At 45.3% G+C, this 27,855-nt stretch overlaps 1 protein-coding gene across 1 annotated transcript in view; it reads right to left on the bottom strand.

The window, feature by feature from the left end:
* Window positions 1-27,855, bottom strand: part of vwa5b1 (von Willebrand factor A domain containing 5B1) — a 264,352-nt gene that overhangs the window by 220,991 nt on the left and 15,506 nt on the right. Inside the window, exons 3-5 of the mRNA XM_078239726.1 lie at window positions 26,678-26,897; window positions 23,868-24,004; window positions 14,041-14,172 (exon numbers count right to left, since the gene is read on the bottom strand). Coding sequence (XP_078095852.1) covers window positions 14,041-14,172; window positions 23,868-24,004; window positions 26,678-26,897 — 489 coding nt within the window. The remainder of the gene's footprint in view (window positions 1-14,040; window positions 14,173-23,867; window positions 24,005-26,677; window positions 26,898-27,855) is intronic.

Here is a 27,855-nt window from a genome sequence, read left to right as displayed (position 1 = left end):
GCACTGCTGCTTCACAGCTCCAGGGTCCCGGGTTCGATTCCCAGCTCGGGTCACTGTCTGTGTGGAGTTTGCACATTCTCCTCGTGTCTGCGTGGGTTTCCTCCGGGTGCTCCGGTTTCCTCCCACAGTCCAAAGATGTGCGGGTTAGGTTGATTGGCCAGGTTAAAAATTGTCCCTTAGAGTCCTGGGATGTGTAGGTTAGAGGGATTAGCGGGTAAATATGTGGGGGTAGGGCCTGGGTGGGATTGTAGTCGGTGCAGACTCGATGGGCTGAATGGCCTCCTTCTGCACTGTAGGGTTTCTATGATTTCTATGAAATTCATTCACCACGTCACTGCCCGTTTCACCAGCCCGACAGTTCTCACTATCCTCCTCATAGTTCACAATACTTTCTGTTAATTTTTTAATTTTACTCGGCAAATCCAAATTCAGATCATTCATCTAGATGAAGAAAAGCAATTGTTCTAATGCCAAGGGGAACTCGCGATATACATTCCTGCAGCCCAAAAAACAACACTTAATCACTACTCTCTGGGCCTGATTTTACCATTTTGATTCTAAGTGCTGTATCTGGACATGATTCAGATCCGACTTGGAAATCTGCTTTCAGGCGCCCCCCATATGCACTCTACCTGAAAAAAAATCGTGAGTCTGAATCGCGCCGTGGACGGGACGATTATTGCGCCTGAAACAATCGGAGCTCTGAACTGCACATGCGCAGTGAAGAAAAACATTTGAAAATCGCGCCGCTGTCACATCGCTCCCGGGCCACAAAAAGCGGATAAAGCGGCCCAGGAGTGAAAAGTGGGAGCGATGGCCCCCACAGACATCACCCCACCCCTACAACATAACTGTCACCCTTATCCACCCTCGCTCCCGCTACCCAGACCGATCGCGACCCTCTGCCCCCCTTACCCCACTAATCGCCCGCAGAGAGGCAGCAGACCCCCCCTTACCCCCCACCAGAGATCCATCTGGCCTCCCTCCCAGTATATTTCACATACTCACACCGAGTAAGAACATAAGAACATAAGAAATAGGAGCAGGAGTAGGCCATCTAGCCCCTCGAGCCTGCCCCGCCATTCAATAAGATCATGGCTAATCTGAAGTGGATCAGTTCCACTTACCCGCCTGATCCCTATAACCCCTAATTCCCTTACCGATCAGGAATCCATCTATTCGTGATTTAAACATATTCAACGAGGTAGCCTCCACCACTTCAGTGGACAGAGAATTCCAGATATTCACCACCCTCTGAGAGAAGAAGTTCCTCCTCAACTCTGTCCTAAACCGACCCCCCTTTATTTTGAGGCTGTGCCCTCTAGTTCTAGCTTCCTTTCTAAGTGGAAAGAATCTCTCCACCTCTACCCTATCCAGCCCCTTCATTATCTTATAGGTCTCTATAAGATCCCCCCTCAGCCTTCTAAGAGTACTTTGACAGTTTCACTCATTAAGTGCACATGCACTATTATAGCTGTGGAATCCCTTCTCTCTGCTGCCTGTACTTGCAAAATCCACCCAGGTACATATCCAGGCCTTTATTGAAGTTGTGTAATGAAACATATCGGTGTGTGTACAAATAACCATTGCTTGATTCAAAAACCTTTGCAATTGTGTTTAGCAACTTGCAGCAAATTGTAAGAGCTGCATTTCCAAGTTTAGAAGATAATTTGGGATATGGTAATGATAATTTCTACTCCTTCTGAACTTGCTGGTGTAGGGGAAAAAAAAACAACATTCATGGCAAGTGAAATATAATCTAAGTAGCATTTATGGCAGGAATGATCAGAATTAGAAATGTGATGGGCTGGAATTAACTCCCCCGCCCCCCACCACCCCAGAGAATGATCTGGCCTCCCTCCTCCCCGCCCCCCCTCCTCCAAAGAATGATCGGGCCTCTGTCCTCCCTCCCCCACCCCCTTCAGACAACGATCGGCCTCCCTTCCCCCCCCCACCCACCAGAGAAAATTCGGGCCTGTCTCCCCCCCCCCCCCCCCTCCCCTCCACCAGACAACGATGTGGCCTCCCTCCCCCCACCCCACAACCAGACTACGATCTGGTCACCCCTCCCCCCACCAGACAATGATCTGGCCTCCCTCCTCCCTTCTCCCCGCATCAGACAACGATCTGGCCTCCCTCCTCCCTCCCTCCCTCCCCACCAGAGATAAATCTGACCTGCCTCCTCCTCCCTCCTCCCCACCAGAGAATGACCTGACCCGCCTCCCTTCCCCCAATCTGAGTTAGAGAGCCATTGGAAGCTCCGAACTTACCTCTTCAGAAGCTGGAGCCCTCAAAACAGACCTTTGCCGAGCATGTCTGTTTCGTCCCGAATCTGGACGCGTGAACATGATGGTAAAGGGGGAAATGCTGATAAAGTTGGGCGGGCAGTTCATTAATTCAATTTAAATGCATGCAAATACATTTAAATCATCGTTGTGCCTGTTTCGGGCACGAATCGGATCGCGGCCATTTTCGGGCCTTGGTAAAATGGGCATCTGCGCGGATGTGGGCGCGGATCGCGTTAATGGCCTCACACACGACTTTATCATGTTTTCACGCCCAAAAACGGGCGTGACACGATGGTCAAATCGGGCCCTCTGTTTCATGTCTTCTCTCTCTCTGCCAACACTGTCCCTTTTATTCCATGGACTTTTCTGATAAACTTGTTATCTAACATTTTATGAAATATCTTTTGAAAGTTCATGTTTGCCAAAAACAACCAGTTAACCTTCATCAACCCTTTAGTTAACTCGTATAATTTGCTTCTTTTATAATTAATCCACACTTGCCAGGTTATTAACTGTGAATTTAGCCCAGATTAGTATTTCTCACAGAATTCCAATAACAAGATAAAACTGATTGATCTATAATTGCCTGGCTTTATCCTCACAATACTCCAGTCCTCTCACATTTCTCCTGTATCTAAAGAGTATTGAGAAATAATGGCCCGTAGCTCCACAATTTCTATTTTACTAAGCTCAGTATCATTAGTTTAGGGGCGGCACAGTGGCACAGTGGTTAACACTGCTGCCTCACAGTGCCAGGGACACGGGTTCGATTCCCAGCTTGGGTCACTGTCTGTGTGGAGTCTGCACGTTCTCCCTGTGTCAACATGGGTTTCCTCCGGGTGCTCCGGTTTCCTCCCACAGTCCAAAGATGTGCGGGTTAGGTGGATTGGCCATGCTAAATTGCCCCTTAGTGTCAGGGGGACAAGCTAGGGTGAATGCATGGGGTTATGGGGATAGGGCCTGGGTGGGATTGTGGTCGGTGCAGACATGATGGGCTGAATGGCCTCCTTCTGCACTGTACCATTCTATGAGATGCATCTCACCCAGTCCTGGTGGCTTCTCAACTGTAAGTAGAGCCAGCCTATTTACTATCTCCAATTTATCAGATCATCTCAGTTACCGACTCTTTCACTATGACTTTGGTAACATCATCTGACAAAGACAGATGGAAAGTATTCATTTAATACCTCAGGCAGGGAAGGCCCCTGTCTCCATTCTTGAATCCACTTTTTGGTCCACTTATTTCCCATACTCTGTGTTGCAAATCTAATTTAGACTTTCTTCCATTACCTCTTACTCTGATTCCACCTTTCAGAATTCAGGTAAAGAGATAGTTGACTTTTCACTTGGTGACTCATTTCTCACAAGTAAACATGCAAGGGCAGATGGTGGAGACAGGGACAAGGTGGAGCATTTTTCATATAAATGCAGAGTTTTTTCAGGATGGATGCTGTTGGAATGAGTCATCGTATTGGCAGCAAAGAGAGGGCCTCACAGCAGCTTGGTAAAACATGAACAAATTTAATCTTTAAATAGCATTTGTATAACAGTACACTGGAGTGGTGCGGGAAAGAGAGGTTTCATTTCATGGGGCATTGGCATCAGTATTGGAGCAGGAGAGATCTGTACCACTGGAATGCTCTTCACCTGAACCGAGCTGGGATGAGTGTTCTAGCAGAAAGGACAAATAGGATGGTCACAAGGACTTTAAACCAACGGTTTAAAGGGGGAAGGGAAGGGTAAACTATGAGAAGTATAACAGTTAATAGGAAGCAAAGCAGCAGGTTCGCATGTGGGGAGAAGGTTTCAACCACATGGAAAATTACGAAAACAGTTAAAAGGGAGAAGAAATTAGGAGATGTTATTAATGGAAGTGTTAGGATTCAAGAAGAAGGTACAAAAACTAGCATAAGGGCACTTTATCTGAATGCTCATAGCATTCGAAACAAGGTAAATGAGTTGACGGCACAAATCATCGTAAACGCGTATGATTTAGTGACCATTACAGAGACATGGTTGCAGGATGGCCACGACTGGGAGTTAAATATCCCGGGGTATCAGACTGTTCGGTGAGACAGACAGGAAGGTAAGGGAGGTGGTGTAGCTCTGATATTTAAAGATGACATCAGGGCAGTAGTGAGAGATGATATAGATTCTATGGAAAAAAAGTTGAATCCATTTGGGTGGAAATTAGAAATAGTAAGGAGAAAAAGTCACTGATAGGCGTAGTCTATAGGCCACCAAATAATGACATGCTGATGATACAAAGATTGGAGGTGTAGTGGACAGTGAGGAAGGTTTTCAAAGCTTGCAGAGGGATTTGGACCAACTAGAAAAATGGGCTGAAAAATGGCAAATGGAATTTAACGCAGACAAGTGTGAATATTGCACTTTGGAAGGACAAACCAAAGAAGAACGTACAGGGTAAATGGTAGGACTCTGAAGAGTGCAGTTGAACAGAGGGATCTGGGAATACAGGTACAGAGTTCCCTAAAAGTGACGTCACAGGTGGATAGGGTCGTAAAGAGTGCCTTTGGTACATTGGCCTTTATAAATCGGAGTATCCTCGGGTGGATGGAGCTATTACAAGGGGGCATAACTATAGGGTTCATGGTGGGAGATATAGGAAGGATATCAGAGGTAGGTTCTTCACGCAGAGAGTGGTTGGGGTGTGGAATGGACTGCCTGCAGTGATAGTGGAGTCAGACACTTTAGGAACATTTAAGCGGTTATTGGATAGGCACATAGAGCACACCAGGATGGTAGGGAGTGGGATAGCTTGATCTTGGTTTCAGATGAAGGTCGGCACAACATCGTGGGCCGAAGGGCCTGTTCTGTGCTGTACTGTTCTATGTTCTATGTTCTATGTATCGAGTATAAAAGTTGGAGTGTTATGGTAAGGTTATATAAGGCATTGGTGAGGCCGAATTTGGAGTATTGTGTACAGTTTTGGTCACCTAGTTACAGGAAGGATGTAAATAAGATTGAAAGAGTGCAGAGACGGTTCACAAGGATGTTGCCGGGACTTGAGAAGCTGAGTTACAGAGAGAGATTGAATAGGTTGGGACTTTATTTCCTGGAGCGTAGAAGATTGAGGGGAGATTTGATAGAGTTGTATAAGATTTTGATGGGTATAGATAGAGTGAATGCAAGCAGGCTTTTTCCGCTGAGGCTAGGGGAGAAAAAAACCAGAGGGCATGGGTTAAGGGTGAAAGGAGAAAAGTTTAAAGGGAATATTAGGGGGAGCTTCTTCACGCGGAGAGTGGTGGGAGTGTGGAATGAGCTGCCGGATAAAGTGGTAAATGCGGGGTCAGTTTTAACATTTCAGAAAAACTTGGACGGGTTCATGGATGAGAGGGGTGTGGAGGGATATGGTCCAAGTGCAGGTCAGTGGGACTAGGCATAAAATGGTTCAGCACAGACAAGAAGGGCCAAAAGGCCTGTTTCTGAGCTGTAATTTTCTATGGTTCTATGGTTCTATGGTGGGGCGAGAAATAAACAAAGAAATAACTGATGCATGTAAAACCGGTACAGCAATTATCATGGGGGACTTTAATCTACATGTCAATTGGTCAAACCAGGTCGGTCAAGGCAGCCTTGAGGAGGAATTCATAGAATGCATCCACGATAGTTTCCTTGAACAGTAATGGAGCCTATGAGGGAGCAAGCTATCCTAGATCTGGTCCTGTGTAACGAGACAGGAATAATTAATGATCTTACAGTTAGGGATCCTCTTGGAAGAAGCGGTCACAGTATGGTTGAATTTAAAATACAGATGGAGCGTGAGAAGTTAAAATCCAATACCAGTGTCTTATGCTTAAACAAAGGAGACTACAAAGGGATGAGAGAGGCGTTGGCTAAGGTAGACTGGGAGCAAAAACTTTATGGTGGGACAATTGAGGAACAGTGGAGGACTTTCAAAGTGATTTTTTACAGTGCTCAGCAGAAGTATATACCAGTAATAAGGAAGGACTGTAGAAAAAGAGAAATCAGCAATGGATATCTAAGGAAATAAAGAAGGATATCAAATTGAAAGAAAATGCATACTAATTGGCAAAGTAAGAAGTCTCACAACACCAGGTTAAAGTCCAACAGGTTTATTTGGTAGCACGAGGTTTCGGAGCACTGCTCTTTCATCAGGTGAGTAGCGAGTTAGGTTCGCAAACAGGGCATATATAGACACAGACTCAATAGCAAGATAATGGTTGGAATGCGAGTCTTAACAGGTAATCAAGTCTTTACAGGTACAGACAATGCGAGTGGAAGGAGGGTTAAGTACTGGTTAAAGAGGTGTGAATTGTCTTAACCGATGCTATACACAAGATACATCGATGACATTTTCTTCCTTTGAGCTCATGGCGAACAGTCACTGAAACAACTATATGATGACATCAACAAGTTCCATCCCACCATCAGACTCACCATGGACTACTCTCCGGAATCGGTTGCATTCTTGGACACACGCATCTCCATTAAGGACGGTCACCTCAGCACCTCACTGTACCGCAAGCCCACGGATAACCTCATGATGCTCCACTTCTCCAGCTTCCATCCTAAATACGTTAAAGAAGCCATCCCCTACGGACAAGCCCTCGGTATACACAGGATCTGCTCAGAAGAGGAGGAATGCAACAGACATCTCCAGACGCTGAAAGATGCCCTCATAAGAACAGGATATGGCGCTCAACTCACCGATCGACAGTTCCAACGCGCCACAGCGAAAAACCGCACCGACCTCCTCAGAAGACAAACATGGGACACGGTGGACAGAGTACCCTTCGTCGTCCAGTACTTCCCCGGAGCAGAGAAGCTATGACATCTTCTTCAGACCCTTCAACATGTCATCGATGAAGACGAACATCTTGCCAAGGCCATCCCCACATCACCACTACTTGCCTTCAAACAACCACTCAACCTCAAACAGACCATTGTTCACAGCAAACTACCCAACCTTCAGGAGAACAGTGACCACGACAACACACAACCCTGCCACAGCAACCTCTGCATCGACACGGATGCCATCATCTCACGTGAGAACACCATCCACCAGGTACATGGCATATACTCATGCGACTCGGCCAACATTATCTACTTGAGACACTGCAGGAAAGGATTTCCCGAGGCATGGTACATTGGGGAAACCATGCAGATGCTCCCACAATGGCTGAATGGACACCGCTCGACAATCACTGGGCAGGAGTGTTCCCTTCCTGTCCGGAACACTTCAGCAGTCGAGGACATTTTTCCTCCGATCTTCGGGTAAGCGTTCTCCAAGGTGGCCTTCAAGACACACGACAACGCGGAATCGCCGAACAGAAACTGATAGCCAAGTTCCGCACATATGAGGACGGCCTCAACCGGGATCTTGGATTCATGTCACACTACCTGTAACCTCTATGACATGCTTGGGCTTTCAAAAACTTACTAAATGTCCTGGCTTAAGACAACTCACACCTCTTTAACCTGTGCTTAACCCTCTCTCCACTCGCATTGTCTGTACCTGTAAAGACTTGATTACCTACAGAGACTCACAATCCAAACATTATCTTGTAATTGCGTCTGTATCGATATATGCCCTGTTTGTGAACCCAACTCTCTACTCACCTGATGAAGGAGCAGAGCTCCAAGAGCTCGTGCTACCAAAAAAGCCTGTTGGACTTTAACCTGGTGTTGTGAGACTTCTTACTGTGGCCACCCCAGTCCAACGCCGGCATCTCCACAAAGTGGCAAAGATTAGTGGGAAACTAAAGGATTGGGAAATTTTTAAAGGTCAACAGAAAACCACGAATAAAGCTGTAAAGAAAAATAAGATGGATTATGAGAGTAAACTAGCTCAGAATATAAAAACAGAGCAAAGGTTTCTACAAATATATAAAACAAAAAAGAGTGGCTAAAGTAAACATTGATCCTTTAGAGAATGAGAAGGGAGATTTAATAACGGGAAATGACGAAATGGCTGAGGCATTGAACAGGTATTTTGTGTCGGTCTTCACAGTGGAAGACACAAATAACATGCCAAAAATTGATGACAGGAAGCTATGGCAGGTGACGACCTAGAAACTATTATCACTAAAGAAGCAGTGGTGGGCAAGCTGATGGGGCTAAAGATAGACAAGTCTCCCATAATTCCCAGATACCTCCACTGAAAGTGATGCAAACACCTCACTAGCTCTACCTACCAACTTTGTTTGAATCAGTAATACCCACAGGGTCTGTGGCCATTTCATTTGTTTAGCTACTTTCACAAATGAAATGAAAAAGGCTTCTACATCTTTCTCATCAAACTTTGGCAATGCTTGGACAGATTTAAATAGATTCCCACCAGGCTTTAACTGTGACGCTGTTGCTCTTTCTCACTGTCCTGATCACTACTCTCAACCTGTCCTTTACTGCCGCCAATTGAAACTGACTTTCATTTTTTATTTCCAGTTCCCGAATTTCAAATTCTCTCTTTTTCTCTTTTTCCCCGGCATGCAGTTCAAGCAGTCACATTTCTTGTGCTTTTTGTTTTCCTCTTTCTCTTGCATTTTCTGCTGCAATGGCTGCCTTTTCTTTTACTTTTGCTACTCTCTCATTCTTTTATTTCAAATTCAAGCTACTTTAATTATTTTTCACGTTCAAGCGGTTTCAGTTATAATTGAATTCCAGCCATTTCCAATGATTCTACTGTGTTTTTGGCTATTTTAAATGCTGTGCTACCACTACAATTATCTCCTCCTTCCTGACACTGTCAGGCAATGTCAACTGCAACATTTTTGTGAATTCCAAAAGCTTTGTTTTAGTCACTTTTTGTAAACCACCCTGCGTGACTTCTTCCACCCCCAGGAACTGTTATTCCACAAGTCACTTCCTATTTAAACCTGAATACAACACCCAAAAATCAAACACAAATATGCTCACCACTCACTGGCTAGAATTTTACCGTCTCTAGAATTCTCTGGAATTTTACCGCAAATAGTGACCACAATTCTGTAAACTTTAGGATAGTCATGGAAAAAGATGAGTGTTGTCCTATGGGTAAGGTGCTGAATTGGGGGAAGGTTAACTACAGCCGGATTAGGCAGGATTTGGTGGCTGTTGATTGGGAGAGGCTGTTCGAGGGTAAATCCATATCTGGCATGTGGGAGTCTTTTAAGGAGCAGTTGATAGGACTGCAGGACAGGCATGTGCCTGTAAAGAGGAAGGATAGGAAAGATAGGATTCAGGAGCCGTGGATAACCAGTGAAATTGTGGGTCTAATCAAAAAGAAAAAAGAGGCATACATGAGGTCCAGGCAGTTAAAAACAGATGGAGCACTGGAGGAATACAGAGAAAGTAGAAAAGAACTCAAACAGGGAGTTAGAAGGGCAAAAAAGGGTCACGAAATATTCTTGGCAGACAGGATTAAGGAGAATCCTAAGGCATTTTATACATACGTTAGGAACAAGAGGGTTGTTAGGGAAAGAATCGGACCTCTCAGGGACAAAGGAGGGGAATTATGCTTAGAACCAAAGGAAGTAGGTGAGATCCTAAACGAATACTTTGCAGGAGTCTAGAATAGATGTATTCACAAAGGAGAGGGGCATGTTGACTGGTATGGTCTCAGAGAGATGTGTTGACCCATTCGAAAAATTCTCAATTACAAGGGAGGAAGTGTTAGGTTTTTTAGGAAACATTAAGACAGACATTTCCCCAGGGCCGGGTGGCATCTATCCTAGACTCCTCAGGGAGGCGAGAGATGCAATTGCTGGGCCTCTAACAGAAATCTTTGTCGATTCACTGGACACAGGTGAGGTCCCAGAGGATTGGAGGATAGCAAATGTGGTCCCATTATTTAAGAAGGGTAGCAAGGATAACCCGGGTAATTATAGGCCGGTGAGCTTGACGTCCGTAGTAGGGAAGTTGTTGGAGAAGGAGAGGGGCCATGTTTTTGAAGAAGAGAAGGTGTTACAGGCTAATAGGCTGGAGGAAATAGATGTTCGGAGGGAGGATGTCCTGGCACTTTTGAATAAACTGAAGGTCGATAAGTCCCCTGGGCCTGATGAAATATATCCTAGGATTCTTTGGGATGCAAGGGATGAGATTGCAGAGCCTTTGGCTTTGATCTTTGGGTCCCCACGGTCCACAGGGATGGTGCCAGAGGACTGGAGAGTGGCGAATGTTGACCCTGGTAATTATAGACCGGTTAGTCTTACTTCGGTTGTTGGTCAGTTGATGGAAAAGGTCCTTAGGGATGGGATTTACGACCATTTAGAAAGATGCGGATTAATCCGGGAGAGTCAGCACGGATTCGTGAAGGCCAAGTCGTGCCTCACAAATTTGATAGAATTTTTTGAGGAGGTAACTAAGTGTGTTGATGAAGGTGGGGCAGTTGATGTCATATACATGGATTTTAGTAAGGCGTTTGATAAGGTCCCCCATGGTCGGCTTATGATGAAACTGAGGAGGTGTGGGATAGAGGGAAAGTTGGCCGATTGGATAGGTAACTGGCTGTCTGATCGAAGACAAAGGGTGGTGGTGGATGGAAAATTTTCGGATTGGAGGCAGGTTGCTAGCGGAGTGCCACAGGGATCAGTGCTTGGTCCTCTGCTCTTTGTGATTTTTATTAATGACTTAGAGGAGGGGGCTGAAGGGTGGATCAGTAAATTTGCTGATGACACCAAGATTGGTGGAGTAGTGGATGAGGTGGAGGGCTGTTGTAGGCTGCAAAGAGACATAGATAGGATGCAAAGCTGGGCTGAAAAATGGCAAATGGAGTTTAACCCTGATAAATGTGAGGTGATTCATTTTGGTAGGGCTAATTTAAATGTGGATTACAGGGTCAAAGGTAGGGTTCTGAAGACTGTGGAGGAACAGAGAGATCTTGGGGTCCATATCCACAGATCTCTAAAGGTTGCCACTCAAGTGGATAGAGCTGTGAAGAAGGCCTATAGTGTGTTAGCTTTTATTAACAGGGGGTTGGAGTTTAAGAGCCGTGGGGTTATGCTGCAACTGTACAGGACATTGGTGAGACCACATTTGGAATATTGTGTGCAGTTCTGGTCACCTCACTATAAGAAGGATGTGGAAGCATTGGAGAGAGTGCAGAGGAGATTTACCAGGATGCTGCCTGGTTTGGAGGGTAGGTCTTATGAGGAAAGGTTGAGGGAGCTAGGGCTGTTCTCTCTGGAGCGGAGGAGGCTGAGGGGAGACTTAAAAGAGGTTTATGAAATGATGAAGGGGATAGATAGAGTGAACGTTCAAAGACTATTTCCTTGGGTGGATGGAGCTATTACAAGGGGGCATAACTATAGGGTTCATGGTGGGAGATATAGGAAGGATATCAGAGGTAGGTTCTTTACGCAGAGAGTGGTTGGGATGTGGAATGGACTGCCTGCAGTGATAGTGGAGTCAGACACTTTAGGAAAATTTAAGCCGTTATAGGCACATGGAGCACACCAGGATGATAGGGAGTGGGATAGCTTGATCTTGGTTTCAGATAAAGCTCGGCACAACATCGTGGGCCGAAGGGCCTGTTCTGTGCTGTACTGTTCTATGTTCTATGTTCTAACTTCCACCAATTACAAACAAAGAAAAAAAACAACCATAATATTGTATAAACCTTAACAGCTTTAAATACTGTTCCAACCAAATAAACCTTCTTGCAAACATATACCCGGCCCAGGTTTAGCACAGAAAATAAGAATCCTCACGCGATGCTGGATTTTCCAGCTCTGCAACACTTGCTGTCCTTAGGATGGAGAACTAAATCTCTGACTTCCCAGCCCTGGAGCATCCAGCATCTCGAGATAGAGATTAAGCCACTTCTTGGCTCTAGTGAGCAAACCACCAACAGCTAAATTTTTACTCCAGGAAGGCAAGAAAAACTGCTTCCAATTAGCCAGCAGAATTTCTAACACCAGGGAGAGAGACAAAGGCCCTGATTTTATTGGCATGTCCGCCCCAGAATCGGGGCAGGCGAGACTCACAAAACGGCATTCTCCATTGGCCTTGGGCACGATCTTACGAGCCTCGGGCGGGCGTGTCAGTAAAATTACAGCCAAACACACTGCATCCAGCCTGGAGCCCAAACACTTCCTAATTAGTCAGCAACCAAAACTGGAAATAAGAACTCTTGTGAGAAAAAAACTGTCAATCATTCTTCCCCCCCAACAATTCAAAAGGGTCATAAGACACGTAAACTCCAGGAGAGTGCATTAGGCCCAAATTAAAAATAAACAGAAAGCTTATTATATGACTCTAACAACAATCAAAGGACATCAACTCAGACAGGTCAGCAACAAGCACAAAAGGCCTCTTAAAAGAACTGCAGAAAAATACGATTAAAGTACATTTCTTAAAGGCTCAGTAGTGTCACATAAACAAAGTAAACGGGCATTTTCAAGTTGTCAGGTTGCAACTAGTGGAGTGCTACAAGGATCAGTGCTGGAGTCTCAACTATTGAGCTTGTAGAATGCTTTCACGACAGTTTCCTGGAGCAATATGTTGTGGAACTGACTAAGGACGAAGGTATTTTAGATCCAGTATTATGCAATGAAGCAGAATTAATTTGTGATATATAAAACCCCACTGAGAAACTGTACCTTTTGTAACAGTTTTAGTTAAAGCAATGATAGAGAACTGTCTCACTAACAGGTGGCTTAAAGAATGAATTGCATTTCTATCACACCTTTCACATCCTCAGAACTTCCCGAATCAAGTAATCGAATAAAGTGAGTTAAAGCCCAAGATCAGCCATGATCGTCTGTTCCTATTTCTTGTGTTTTTATGAGTCACTTGATAAGTATCTGATGTTGAAAGATTGATCTACATTTTTCATTTGTGAAGCTAATTGCAGCATAACTACCAACACCTTAGCTAAAACCATTCATTTAACTTAGGGATTAAAATTTGACATTGCCAATTTTGCACAACCAGCATATGGGACATATTCTTCCAAATTAAGCCACTGGGCATCTGGACCATTATTTCAGCTCCAAAATCAACTTCATTGTTCACTGGGCAATACTGAAAAAATACAGAAAAACTCAAGAATCAGGAGCAGGAGTAGACCATTCGGCCCATCAAGTCAGCTTCATCATTCAATACAATCATGGTTGATCTTGGATTTCAACTCCATTTTCTCACTCACTCCCCACACCCTTTAATTCCCTGAGAAACCAAAAATTCATTGATCCCAGCCTCAAATGTATTCAATGTTGCAGAATCCACAACCCTCTGAAGTAGAGAATTCCAAAGATTCATAACTCTTTGAGTGAAGAACTTTCTCCTCATTCCCCAACCAGCGGAAATAATCTTTCAACATCTACCCTGTCAAGCCCCTTCAGAACTCCAGAGAATAAATACCCAATTTACTCAGTCTCTCATCATAGGACAACCTTCTCATCCCAGGGACCAATCTAGTGAACCTTCACTGTACCACCTCCAGCGCAACTATATTCTTTCTTAATTGTGGAGACCAAAAATTTGTACATTTGTCACAAGATTTGCTTATTCCTGTTCTGCAAACGCCTCGCAATAAAGGCCAACATGCATTTGTCTTCCTAATTGCTTGCAGCACCTGCACACTAACTTTCTGCATTCCTTGTTCAAGAACACGCAAGTCTCTTTGCAAATCAATACTAACAAATTTCACACCTTTTAAAAAATATTCTGCTTTTCTGTTCTTACAACCAAAGTGAATAACTTCACACTTTCCTACATAATACTCCTTACGTACATTTAATCAAGAAATAAAAATCTGAACTGAAAATAAAACTGCGGTGTTCCCTACCGCTGGGATGGATGATAATCTCCACAGATCTGTCAAAGGTGTGTTTCTCAGCCAATGTGATCATCACACTGGAAGCAGAAAATGCTGAGGGATCTGCATCAGCTCGGATTGAGTGAGTCGGACTTTCGACACCTGTGGAAAGTAACAGATGGAGATTTATTCATGGAAATGACTGATATCTTCACAACCTCAAAACATCCAGGAAAATTTTCATGCAAATTTCCTGTTGAAAAGTAGGAAATGTGGAAGCTAACTCCTCACAAAAAGAAATGAGATTCTGAGCAAACACCCATTTTATTGATGTTTGTTGAGAGATAAATATTGGCCATGACACTGGAATAGGTCCATGGAATCCAGATGTGCTCTCTGGTTAACAATTCATTGGAAAGACAGCACCTTCACTCGTGTTATTGTAAAGGAATAAAGGCTGTAATATATGGAATAGATACAAGAAATTAATTTTAAAATATTTTCCAGTTAAATCTACTGCAAGCTTCACTTTCTAAATGCAAAACTGGCCAAGCATATACACGACCAACAGCCTTCATATCAAAATGACATTGCTGACACATCTGGAAGCCATAATTGGAAGGAGCGAGTTAGGAATTTGGATCTTAACAAGGTTAATAATGAACTTAACATGAAAACAAAATAGTAAAGAAACAAATAACGTGATTAGCATCTGGAGAAATCGAGGTGCAATTGGAATATTGGAAGCATTGTTTACCAGAGATCAGGGCTTTACAAAATTGGTAACTTTCAGGGCAAGGAATTTGAGAGATTGACAGATAAATCCACAGGATGGGATTTCAAAGGAGCTGAACAGTTTAACTGCCAGCAACCTCGGTGGGGAAGGAGGCGAGTTTTCCATCTAACAGCCAGACAGGTCAACATCTTCAGAGAGGCCAGTTCCATCAATGATCAGAGCCACAGGGGCCTGTTCCATTTAACATTTAGATCCACGGCAGATATTCCCCTCTAAAAGAGGCAGTTTTGTACCTTAATTGAATCAGCAAAAGACGTTTTCCCAGACCTGGTCATCGGAGCTGTATTGTGTGGTAACCTGGAACTGGATTCGATTTATATTTACAAAAGTGGATATTTTTGGGGAAAGGAGTGTCTTAATGAGTTCAGGAAACATGGGTATATTTTGGGAACAAGAGGTAATTTCCAATCAAATGATGTGTTTAGTTATTAATATACTAAAGATTCAGAGTGTATATTAATCTTTCTTGTTGTATATTTCTCTTTTCTTTTAATAAATACTCTGTATTAATTGTTTACACAACAACTTGACTGGTTGCTCAGTGGGCTGTACATTGTTCTTCACATCATTCCAAACAAATGTACACCCTAAGAACCAATGTTTCAGGTTATCCTTTGGGGTTTGAGGCAAGCTCGCAGGTAACATCAGCGAGTTCTTAACAGTCCTTACACTGACAATTAGCACTAAAGTACAATGCAGTTTGGATAAGTAAAGCCACAATCTGATAAAGAAACTCTTGATCCCAGGTTTTATCATCTCACTGGATGCAAAACATTAGTCAAGCTGTTTGACCAACATGATCATTGTCCAACCCAAGAATAAATTCAAATAAAGATTTCTTAGAAATTGAATGAAACCTAATTATATTGGATGGTCTACTCACCTAATGTGAAATAATGATTAGGATTAGTCAATTATTGAGTGTCTTCCACACCACCTTTTACCTTCTCCACAAAAAAAATCATTCTAAATATCTCCACATAAATTGAATTATCTGGCTTCATTAGGGGAGAGTGTGGTAGCAAGATCCATCTTAAACTTAATGTAACTCACACTCACAGGGATCAAGAAGATATTATTCAGATGTCTGATGGATATCCAAGTTCTCGTTTAAGTCTTGTATTTACATTAGGTCAAAGTTGAATTTTGGATTCTGTCACAGACTAAGAATTCATTTTATTTTATTTTTGGGATATTGTGAAGTGTTGTGATTTTCACTCTTTGTCCGTCAGAGATCAGTGTTGGGACAAAAACAGAAAATGCTGGAAGATCTCAGCAGGTCTGACAGCACCTGTGGAGAGAAAATAGAGCCAATGTTTCGAGTCTGGATGACCCTTTGTCAGTGTTGGGGCCCTTGCTGTTTGTGGTTTATATAAATGATTTAGACTTGAACGTAGGAGGGTTGATCAGTAAGTTCACAGATGATATGAAAATTGGTACGGCAGTTAATAGTGAGGAGGATATAGATGGGAAGAACAATAGCAAATGGAATTCAATCTGGATAAGTGTGAGGTGATGCGCTTGGGCAGGACAAACAAGACAAGGGAACACATGATGAACCGAGGGAAGCACCAAGGATCAGAGGGACCTTGGTGTGCATGTACACTGGGTCCTTAAGGTAGCAGGACAGGTGGATAAAGTGGATAAGAAGGTATATGGTGTACTTGTCTTTATTAGCCAAGGCATAGAGTTTAAGATGTGGAGATGCCGGCGTTGGGCTGGGGTAAACATATATATATAACATGTATAGGGTTTAAGAGCAGGAAGACCTGGGAGCATTTAACTGTTTTATAAATGTCTGCAGCTGCTTATGGTCACAGCTGCAGGCAACTTCAAAAGGAGCTAGGTATTTTCAGTTCCTCTTTTATATAAACATTGTGGTTACGAACAATGGGGGCACTTGAGATGCATTCAACAGTGATCAAAAAACAAAGCTGACTACATGCTGTCTAAAAACCATTAAGCTGTCAATCAAAAGAAAATTAAAAGGACTGATGTGAAATTGAATGGGCACGAGGCTTTCAAAGAGATTTCAAAGGCCTTGAACCTTCCATGAAGGCTCAGAGACTTGAAATAAATACTGTGTTAAAAGAATGGGGCTGAGTGAGCAGTTGTGGAGAAGGGAATCGCCGCCCCGACCCGTGAAAGTGACTGACTTGTCAGTCAGAAGACTTGAAAGGAGTCTTCTTATGCATGTAGCTTCTAAAAGAGACAAATGCAGAGCTACTGGGATATGGAAGCCTGCCAGGTGTTCAGGGACCATGAAGATTAAAGTGACCAGGATATCTTAAATATTTCACAGTCCACAAACTAGAATGAAGATTTTGATCAAAAAGATGTTTGAAATCACCATGAGAAGAATGATGCCCAGGACTGGAAGGGGTAATCCAGCCACAAGACCACCATCCCGGGGAGAGTGGTGAGGCCAACCCCTTGCCCCCAACCACGTTCATCCAACCCCCAGGACCCTTGTAGGATCCTCCCTTTGCAGGCTGGCAATGGCAGAGGAGCGCATGGACTTACCTCCTTGGCATCAATCGGGGTCCAACATGCCAGGTGCACGCTGGTCAAGACCAGCACCGAAGTCCGCTGGGTGCAGTTCCTGCTGGGAGGTGGGCGAATGGCGGAAGGGCTTTGAATTGGGCTTCAAGCCCACTAATCACATTTAAAATTGATGTTTTGAATAATTATTGGATTCCGGCCCAGAAGCTGATTGGGGCCAGCAGGTCAGGTCGGGAGAATCACTGTGGGTTTGCCACCCGGCGGCAATCCCGTTTTAGCCTCGACACCCAATTCAGCGTGCCGTTGGGATTCCCATTAGCGGTGAATGGGGCCGGTGAGTCCCACCCCCTTCCCAAGTGTCACAGAGTCCAGCTCCCTTTGGCTGAAGTTGAGGGGAGTTTGTGTGGAGATCCATCAGCTCTAGTTAACTTCAAATTAGAGATTACGGCCGGAATTCTCTGCCCGTTCACACCCTGCCATCGCTGCCAGCAAGAATGGAGAATTCGGCGCTCAGCCAAATCTCCCATCACTGCAGCAGGACTGGAGAATCCCAGCCATGGGTGAGGTCGGAGAATCCAGCCCTACAATTATAATAACACCATTCCCTCAGTCCTGAATGGATCTGTTAAGAGGTCACAGGTTATAGTCCAACAGGTTTATTTGAAATCACAAGAGTCATAGAGGTTTACAGGATGGAAACAGGCCCTTCGGCCCAACTCATCCATGCTGCCCTTTTTTTGAAAAACCCCTAAACTAATCCCAATTGCCCGCATTTGGCCCATGTCCTTTGATACACATCGTACCCATGTAACTATCTAAATGCTTTTTAAAATATGAAATTGTACCGGCCTCCACTACTACCTCTGGCAGTTTGTCCCAGACACTCACCACTCTCTGTGTGAAAAAAGTGCCCCTCTGGACACTTTTGTATCTCTCCCCCATCACCTTAAACCTATGACCTCTAGTTTTGGACTCCCCTACCTTTGGGAAAAGATATTGACTATCTACCTTGTCTATGCCCCTCATTATTTTATAGACCTCTATAAGGTCAACCCTCAGCCTCCTACGCTCCAGAGAAAAAAGTCCCAGTCTATTCAGCCTCTCCTTATAACTCAATCCATCAAGTCCTGGTAGCATCCTAGTAAATCTTTTCTGCACTCTTTCTAGTTCAATAATATCCTTTCTATAATAGGGTGACCAGAATTGCACACGGTATTCCAAGTGTGGCCTTACCAATGTCTTGTACAACTTTAACAAGATGTCCCAACTCCTGTATTCAATGTTCTGACCGATGAAACCAAGCATGCCGAATGCCTTCTTCACCACTCTGTCCACCTGTGACTCCACGTCCAAGGAGCTATGAACATGTACCCCTAGATCTCTTTGTTCTGTAACTCTCCCCAACACCCTACCATTAACTGAGTAGGTCCTACCCTGGTTCAATCTACCAAAATGCATTACCTCGCATTTGTCTAAATTAAACTCCATCTGCCATTCATCAGCCCACTGGCCCAATTGATCAAGATCCCGCTGCAATTGAAGATAACCTTCCTCACTGTCCACCATGCCACCAATCTTGGTGTCATCTGCAAACTTACTAACCATGCCCCCTATATTCACATCCAAATCATTAATATAAATGACAAATAACAGTGGGCCCAGCACTGATCCCTGAGGCACACAGCTGGTCACAGGCCTCCAGTTTGAAAAACAACTCTCTACAATCACCCTCTGGCTTCTGTCAAGAAGCCAATTTTATATCCATTTAGATATCTCACCCTGGATCTCGTGAGATTTAACTTTATGCAACAACCTACCATATGGACAACATCAACTGCACTGCCCTCATCTACCTTCTTGGTTACCCCTTCAAAAATCATAGAAATCATAGAAACCCTACAGTACAGAAAGAGGCCATTCGGCCCATCGAGTCTGCAGCGACCACAATCCCACCCAGGCCCTGCTCCCATATCCCTACATATTTACCCAACTAATCCCTCTAACCTAAACTCAATTAAATTTGTGAGACATGATTTTCCACTCACAAAGCCATGCTGACTGTCCCTAATCAGTCCTTGTATCTCTAAATGCCTGTAGATCCTGTCTCTCAAACTACCTTCCAACAATTTACCCACCACAGATGTGAGGCTCACTGGCCTGTAGTTCCCAGGCTTTTCCCTGCAGCCCTTTTTAAACAAAGGCACAACATTTGCCACTCTCCAATCTTCAGGCACCTCACCCGTGACTATCGATGATTCAAATATCTCGGCTAGGGAACCCGCAATTTCCTCCCTAGCCTCCCACAACGTCCTGGGATATACCTCATCAGGTGAAGTCACATTGTGAAGGGATCTGATATCTCTCGATTGGGACTGAAACCAAAATTTTGTTCAATTGAAAGCAGAACAGGTTAGGATGAAAATATTTTCTCAGATAAATTACATTTCGTTACATAAGGGTGGCACGGTGGCACAGTGGTTAGCAATGCTGTCTCACAGCACCAGGGATCCGGGTTCGATCCCGGTCTCGAGTCATAGAATCATAGAAGCCCTACAGTGTAGAAAGAGGCCATTCGGCCCATCGAGTCGACACCGACCACAATCCCACCCAGGCCCTACCCCCATATCCCTACATATTTACCCGCTAATCCCTCTAACATACCCATCTCAAGACACTAAGGGGCAATTTTTTAGCACGGCCAATCAACCTAACCCGCACATCTCTGGACTGTGGGAGGAAACCGGAGCACCCGGAGGAAACCCACGCAGACACGAGGAGAATGTGCAAACTCCACACAGACAGTGACCTGAGCCGGGAATCGAACCCAGGTCCCTGGAGCTGTGAAGCAGCAGTGCTAACCACTGTGCTACCGTGCTGCCCCGAGTCACTGTCTGTGTGGAGTTTGCACATTCTCCCCCTGTCTGTGTGGGTTTCCTCCGGGTGCTCCGGTTACCTCCCAAAATCCAAAGATGCGCGGGTTAGGTTGATTGCCATGCTAAATTGACCTTAGTGTCAGGGGGATTAGCAGGGTTACAGGGATAGAGCCTGCATGGGATTGTTGTCAGTGCAGATTCGATGGACCGAATGGCCTCCTTCTGCACTGTAGGGATTCTATGATTCTAAGATTTTAGAATTTGCCTTTCTGTCCATCATAAAACCAATTCTAAATATTGCCTCCATAGATATTTTCTTTTAATATCAGTCGCCATTTCTGATGATTATTCAGTGGCTCTTTGCTGGAAATGTGTCTTTGAGATTTGGTTCTGATTTTTTCTTTGATTCAGAAGCCTTTTTGCACTAACTGCCCAGGTCTGCAGGCACAAAGGGAATCTGGAGGAACTAATGCGATTAAACACAAATAAGCACGGCTTAGCCATTCCAGGGGAAGGTGACAGAAAACTAGGAAATCCTCTCATGGTAGAATATCATGAACATGTTTTCATCCAATTCCCCCCAACTTGGACCCCTCTCCATTGGCAGAGGCCATGGCCTATTGGGGGTCACTTTCTGCCACTCATCGTGAAGTGAGTTAATATTGAGGCCAAACTCCTTCTGCATATCAGCAACAGCTTTTCTGAATTAATGCTTTACTTGACTTGTCCTTAAATCTAAACACAGGGCCCGATTTTACCATTTTCATTCTAAGTGCTGAATCTGGGCGGAATTCAGATCCGACTTGGAAACCTGTTTTCAGGCGCCTCCATACACACTCAGCCTGAAAAAAAATCACCAGTCCCATTCGCGCTGTGGGCGGGGCTTAGCGCGGCCAAAACGATCGGAGCTCCAAACTGTGCATGCAAAGTGAGGAAATAAATGTGAAAAGGCACGCCCGTGTCAGATCGCTCCCAGGCCGCAGAAAGCGGAGAAAGCGGGAGCGATGGCCCCCATCACCGTCCCCCCTATCCACCCACCCCCATTACCCACACACATCATTGTCCCCCTTATCCACCCCCCCCCACTACCCACACACATCATTGTCCCCCTTATCCACCCCCCCCACAACCCACACACATATCACTGCCCCCCTTATCCACTCCCCCCCACTATCCACACACATCACTGTCCCCCTTATCCACCCCCCCTAACCACACACATCACTCTCCCCCTTATCCACGCCCCCACTATCCACACACATCACTGTCCCCCTTATCCACCCCCCCTAACCACACACATCACTGCCCCCCTTATCCACGCCCCCACTATCCACACACATCACTGTCCCCCTTATCCACACCCTCCCACTACCCACACAGATCACTGTCCCCCTTATCCACCGCCCCCTAACCACACACATCACTGTCCCCCTTGTCCACACCCTCCCACTACCCACACAGATCACTGTCCCCCTTATCCACCCACCCACTACCCACACACATCACTGTCCCCCTTATCCACCCCCCCCACTACCCACACACATCACTGTCCCCCTTATCCACCCCCCTAACCACACACATCACTGTCCCCCTTATCCACCCCCCCACTACCCACACACATCACTGTCCCCCTTACCCACCCCCCACTTCCCACACACATCACTGTCCCTCTTATCCACCCCCACTACCCACACACATCACTGTCCCCCTTACCCACCCCCCACTACCCAGATCAATCACCACCCCTGCCCCCCCCCCACCGCCCCCCCCCCCCCCCCCCCCCCCCCCCACCAGAGATCCATCTGACCCCCCCCCCACCGGAGATCTATCTGTCCCCCCCCCCAACACAACTAAACGATCGGGACTCCCTCCTCCCCCCGCCCCCCCCTCCCCACCCCAGACAATGATCTGGCCTCACTCCCCCCCCCCCCCCAAATCTCCCCCACTCCTCCAGGGAATGATCTGGCCTCACTCCCCCCCCCCCCCGCCACTCCGAGGAACATCTGACCCGCCTCCTCCTCCACCCCCCCACCAGACAACGATCAGCCCTCCCCCCCACCCCCCACCAGAGATACATCTGACCCGCCTCCTCCTCCTCCTCCCCCCAACCAGACAACAATCTGGCCTCACTCCCCCACCCCCCCCAACCAGAGAATGATCTGACCCGCCTCCCTCCTCGGCGCCCCCCCCCCCCCCCCGCGCCCCCCCCCCCCCCCCCCCCCCACCCCCCCCACAACTGATCTGAGTCAGGGAGCCGTTGGAAGCTCTGAACTCGCTCTTCAGCAGCGGGTGCGCCCGATTCAGACGTTTATTCAGCAGGTCCATTACGGCGCGGTTCCGGATTGGCGAACGCAGTGGTAAAGGGGAAAATGTTGATAAAGTTGGGTGGGCAGTTCAAATGCATTTAAATCGCCATTGCGCCAGTTTTGGGCACGAATTGAATCGCCGCCATTCCTGGGTTTCAGTAAAGTGGCGGTCTGGGGGGAGGAGGAGGAGGAGGCGGGTCAGATGTATCTCTGGTGGGGGTTGGGGGGGAGGGCTGATCGTTGTCTGGTGGTGGTGGAGGAGGAGGCGGGTCAGATGTTCCTCGGAGTGGGGGGAGGGGGTGAGTGAGGCCAGTTCATTCTCTCGGGGAGGGAGTGGTGTGAGTGAGGCCAGATCATTGTCTGGGAGGGGGGGCGGGTGAGTGAGGCCAGACCATTCCCTGGAGGAGTGGGGGGGGGATGAGTGAGGCCAGGTTATTGTCTGGGAGGGGGGGGTGGTGAGTGAGGCCAGACCATTCCCTGGAGGAGTGGGGGGGGGGAGTGAGGCCAGATCATTGTCTGGGCACGGATCGCGTTAATGGCCTCACACCCGACTTTACCACGTTTTCGCACCCGAATGGTAAAATCAAGCCCATTGTCTTTGCTCGCTCCTAAAAGCACTTTTTCCACACACCTTTCTGAATGAGGTATTGGACAAGCTGAAGATAATTCTGATCAATTTCCTACTCTGATGCACAGTGGAGTCACAAGTTGTGTCTCTGCTGTTGCTCTGACGAGACTGGCTAACGCAGTGCAGACTGAGAATTGAAACTGAGACATTATCTGGTTCTTAGCGATCAGTTCGGCACTGAGTCCTGGGTATATACTCTTTTAAAATTAAACAATTGATCAACAAAATGCACCAATGGACAGTGGGTGACAGCCTCTGGTGCGGCACTGCGACAGAAATCAAAATTTCAAAAGGAAACTTAAAAAACTAAATTAAAATGTCATTACCACCATAGGAACCTCTAGTCTGAAAGGAGCACTGGGTATATTACAACTGAGCCAATAGACAAACTCACTCCTTTTTACATGATTGGACATCTATGCAGTCAACCTTGGCATTCTCTCTGCCACTTGAGTGGTTGGCTATTCTGCAATAATTTTTATCCTCAAGAATTGTACAGAAAAAGTCAACAATTGCTGCATTAAAAAAACATTCACACAGGTATGTATAAAAATACCAACGCCCTTTCTTACTCTTTGTCCAACTTCCAATATTAGACCAGATAAAAGCTGGGATAGTGCAAGCTTCACCAGTGACAACCCCACCACCCCCCACATTATCACACCACCCACCCCCTCTGTCCCACCATCTAGACATTCTGTAAAACAATAGGGTTTTGTTACATGAATATATAAAATGCTTGATATTCTGACCTGCCAGTAAGCAAGGAGCTCTGATTTCAAGTTGGAAACTAAAGTCATACGTGGTAGGATTAGTGACCTCATTGTCCAAGTAGAACAGGTTCGCACTCTGGTCCTGAGGACTGAAACCACATCGATGTCTGTCTTTGCTGGGAACAATGTACAGGAAAATATCAATAGCTAGATATTGCATTCGATATATTTTTTAATAGATTCAAGCAAAACTTTCCTGTCTCCATTCTACTTAATATTATACAATAAGTTTGAATAATGAGTTTGCACATTACTATGAGTGTTAAACAAGATGAATGTTTGTACATTAATGAGTGTTACACAATATCAGAGAAAGAATCCAAGCTTGCATGCATTCCTATCTTGTTCCTCTAAAAAATCAAATGCAATTTTTCCTTCTCCTGCTTCAGTCAACACTCATCCTTCACTCTTAACACCTCCCATCATAAAACTCCTTATATCCATTTGACTCCCAATGCTCCTAGCATCACCAGGGGTTAAATACTCAAGCTTATGGCTGCTAGGCACTATTCTTTGATGGTTTAATATTATTCATTCTCGGGATGTTAGTGTCAATGGCAAGCTTTTTGTTGCCCACTTTTAATTACCCTTGAGAAGGTGATGGTGAGCCACCTTCTTAAACCGCTGCAGTCCATGTGGCGTAGATACCCCCACCTTCCTGTTTGGCATAGTGGACAGTGAAGAAGGTTACCTAGAATTACAACGGGATCTTGATCAATTGGGACAGTGGGCTGATGAATGGCAGATGGAGTTTAATTTAGATAAATGCAGCCCTTCTTAAACAAAGGCACAACATTTGCCACCCTCCAATCTTCAGACACCTCACCTGTGACTATCGATGATCAAATATCTCTGCTAGAGGACCCACAATTTCCTCCCTAGCCTCCCACAACGTCCTGGGATGCACTTCATCTGGTCCCGAAGAGTTATCTACCTTGATGCGCTTTACGATTTCCAGCACCTCTTTCTCTGTAATATGTACACTCCTCAAGACATCATTATTTATTTCCCCAAGTTCCCTAACATCCATGCCTTTCTCAACAGTAAATACTGATGAGAAATATTCATTTAGGATCTCACCTATCACTTGTGACTCCACACATAGATGACCTTATTGATCCTTAAGAGGTCCTATTCCTTCCCTAGCTACTCTTTTGCCCTTTATACATTTGTAGGGTCGCTAAGCATGTTCAAGGCTGAGATAGACAGATTATTAATTCTACAGATTCACTCCCATCTGAGAGAAGAAATTCCTCCTCATCTCTGTTTTAAATGGATGACTCCTTACTCTGAGATGATGCCCTCTGGTCCCAGATTCTTTCACAAGGGGAAACAACCTCTCAGCATCGACCCTGTCAAGTCCCCTGAGATTCCAATGTATCTCAATAAGGTCGCCTCTCATTCAGCTAAACTCCTTGGAGTACAGGCCCAACCTACTCAACCTTTCCTCATAAGAAAATACCTCCATACCTGGGGATCAACCTAGAACAAAAACAAAGAACAAAGTAATTACATCACAGGAACAGGTCCTTCGGTCCTCCAAGCCTGCACCAACCATGCTGCCTGTCTGAACTAAAACCCCCTACCCTTCCGGGGGCCATATCCCTCCATTCCCATCCTATTCATGTATTTGTCAAGGCACCCCTTAAAAGTCACTATTGTATCTCCCCCGGCAGCAAGTTCCAGGCACCTACCACCCTCTATGTAAAAGACTTGCCTCGTACATCTCCTTTAAACCTTGCCCCTTGCACCTTAAACCCATGGCCCCTAGTAATTGACTCTTCCACCCAGGGAAAAAGCTTCTGACTATCCATTCTGTCCATGCCCCTCATAATCTTGTAGACTTCTATCAGGTTGCCCCTCAACCTCCGTCGTTCCAATGAGAACAAACCAAGTTTCTCCAACCTCTCCTCAGAGCTAATGCCCTCCATACCAGGCAACATCCTGGTAAATCTTTTCTGTACCCTCTCTAAAGCCTCCACATCCTTCTGGTAGTGTGGCAATCAGAATTGAACAGTATATTCCAAGTGTAGTCTAACTAAGATTCTATAAAGCTGCAACATGACTTGCCAATTTTTAAACTCAATGCCTTGGCCAATGAAGGCAAGCATGCCGCATGCTTTCTTGACTACCTTCTTCACCTGTGTTGCCACTTTCAGTGACCAGTGTAACTGTCAATACTTTGCCTATCAATACTCTTAAGGATTCTGCCATTTACTGTATATTTCCTATCTGTATTAGACCTTCCAAAATGCATTACCCCACATTTGTCCGGATTAAACTCCATCTGCCATCTCTCCGTCCAAGTCTCCAACCGATCTATATCCTGCTGTATCCTCTGACTGTCCTAGTGAACCTTCTCCGGACTGCCTCCAATGCCAGAATATCTTTCCTTAGATAGGAGACCAAAACTGTTCCAGTTGTGGTCTGACTGTGTCTTATAAAGTTTTAGCAGGACTTCCCAAATGTTATATTCCATTCCCTTTGAATCACAGAAAATATATCCGTGACAGGATCACCTTTTGCAACTCTCCCTTTTCCAACTCCATCTCACACTCTCACCGCTCCCTGTTCATATCAGGAAATGCATCCAGAGGCCAGAATCAAAATCAAAAGGATTTTGCAAAAGCTCCAAATAAGAATTCAACTCTCCCTTTGCCAACTCACACCTAATCAGACATTTACTTTGAATGAAGGTGATCTAATCAGTTCAACAAACTGACTCAAGCTTTGAAGTAAATTGCACTGCTGATTCAAACAGAATCTGATGTGATGGGTCTGTAATTTACCTTTTGAGCTGATTTTCAATTGAACTTTGTTCCTCGGTCCCGGAAGAAGCCAATTTAGGTACAAACAAGGATGGAAGCAGCAATCTGACCGTCCCGTTGGGCAAAGTCTGCAACTCCAAGGAAGTATTAATCAGCACAGTCACAGTTTCAAATGGAGGGATGGTTCCAAAATCCACTGCAAACATGATCCGTTCTAAATCTTCATCCAGAACATAGTGACCTGGAAGGAAAAGCAATTCCAACAACATTCTGTTTCCAAGAAAATAATGCGCAAAGTATTTCTAAACATTTAGCTAAAGCTAATAATTATATTTTATTCAATGACTATTTTTACAAACACACATGGGGGAGTCTCACCAAAGAAATGGCAGAATGTTGTTTCTCTATCCAGATCTTATGATATTCTGCTAAAAAAATCAAAGGGGGGATAGGACCTCAACGCGCCAACAAAGATGTGCAACCCACGGCAAACCCTCCCATTTCCCCCCGATTATCAACCCCTCTCCCTGCGCCCCAACAGCCATCGCAGGATTCCCCAGCTCCCACACCCACTCTGGCTCACGACATATGAATGATTAATCCTCCCTCCCCCTTCAGGTTCCAACTGTGGTCTGCCCCTAGCACTGCCCCTGGCACAGGTTGGCACTGTGCACTCTGATAGAGCCAACTTGTGCCAAGGGGCAGTGCCAGGGGGCATTGCCAGGCCACTGTCTGCCATGTCCCTCTCACCTGGAGGCTATACTCACCTTCACGCCTCTGGAGAGACCCTCTTGACAGGTTCACTTCGAGGTGAACCTGTTGTAATCTGCGCTGATGTAACATGAATATCCGAGAAGGCGTCAATATCTGGTGGGGGGGGGTTAATTATATGTAAATCTATTTAAATCTATGTGAATGAGCATGAATCTAATGGCATCACCTGCGAAGGGGCGAGAAGATCCAAAATCGTCCTCTCACCAACAGATGGCGAGTGTGGGCTCATGATTGCCCCCATCAGGTAGTTGAGAGGACTGCATTTTTAGCTTAACAAATAGCCATTATTTTACTTTTATTTTATTAAATTGATGTAAATCTAGGTGTGACATGAGACAAAATGGATGCAAAATAAGCCCCTCCCACATGCCCTGAGCAAAGCTTATGAATTTTGACCCATTGGACAAGCTGATGTCTGGGGTAAC

The sequence above is a fragment of the Mustelus asterias genome, chromosome 22 (genome assembly GCF_964213995.1).
Source record: "Mustelus asterias chromosome 22, sMusAst1.hap1.1, whole genome shotgun sequence".
Classification (NCBI taxonomy): Eukaryota; Metazoa; Chordata; class Chondrichthyes; order Carcharhiniformes; family Triakidae; genus Mustelus; species Mustelus asterias.
This window is presented reverse-complemented; position numbering and strand designations above follow the sequence as displayed.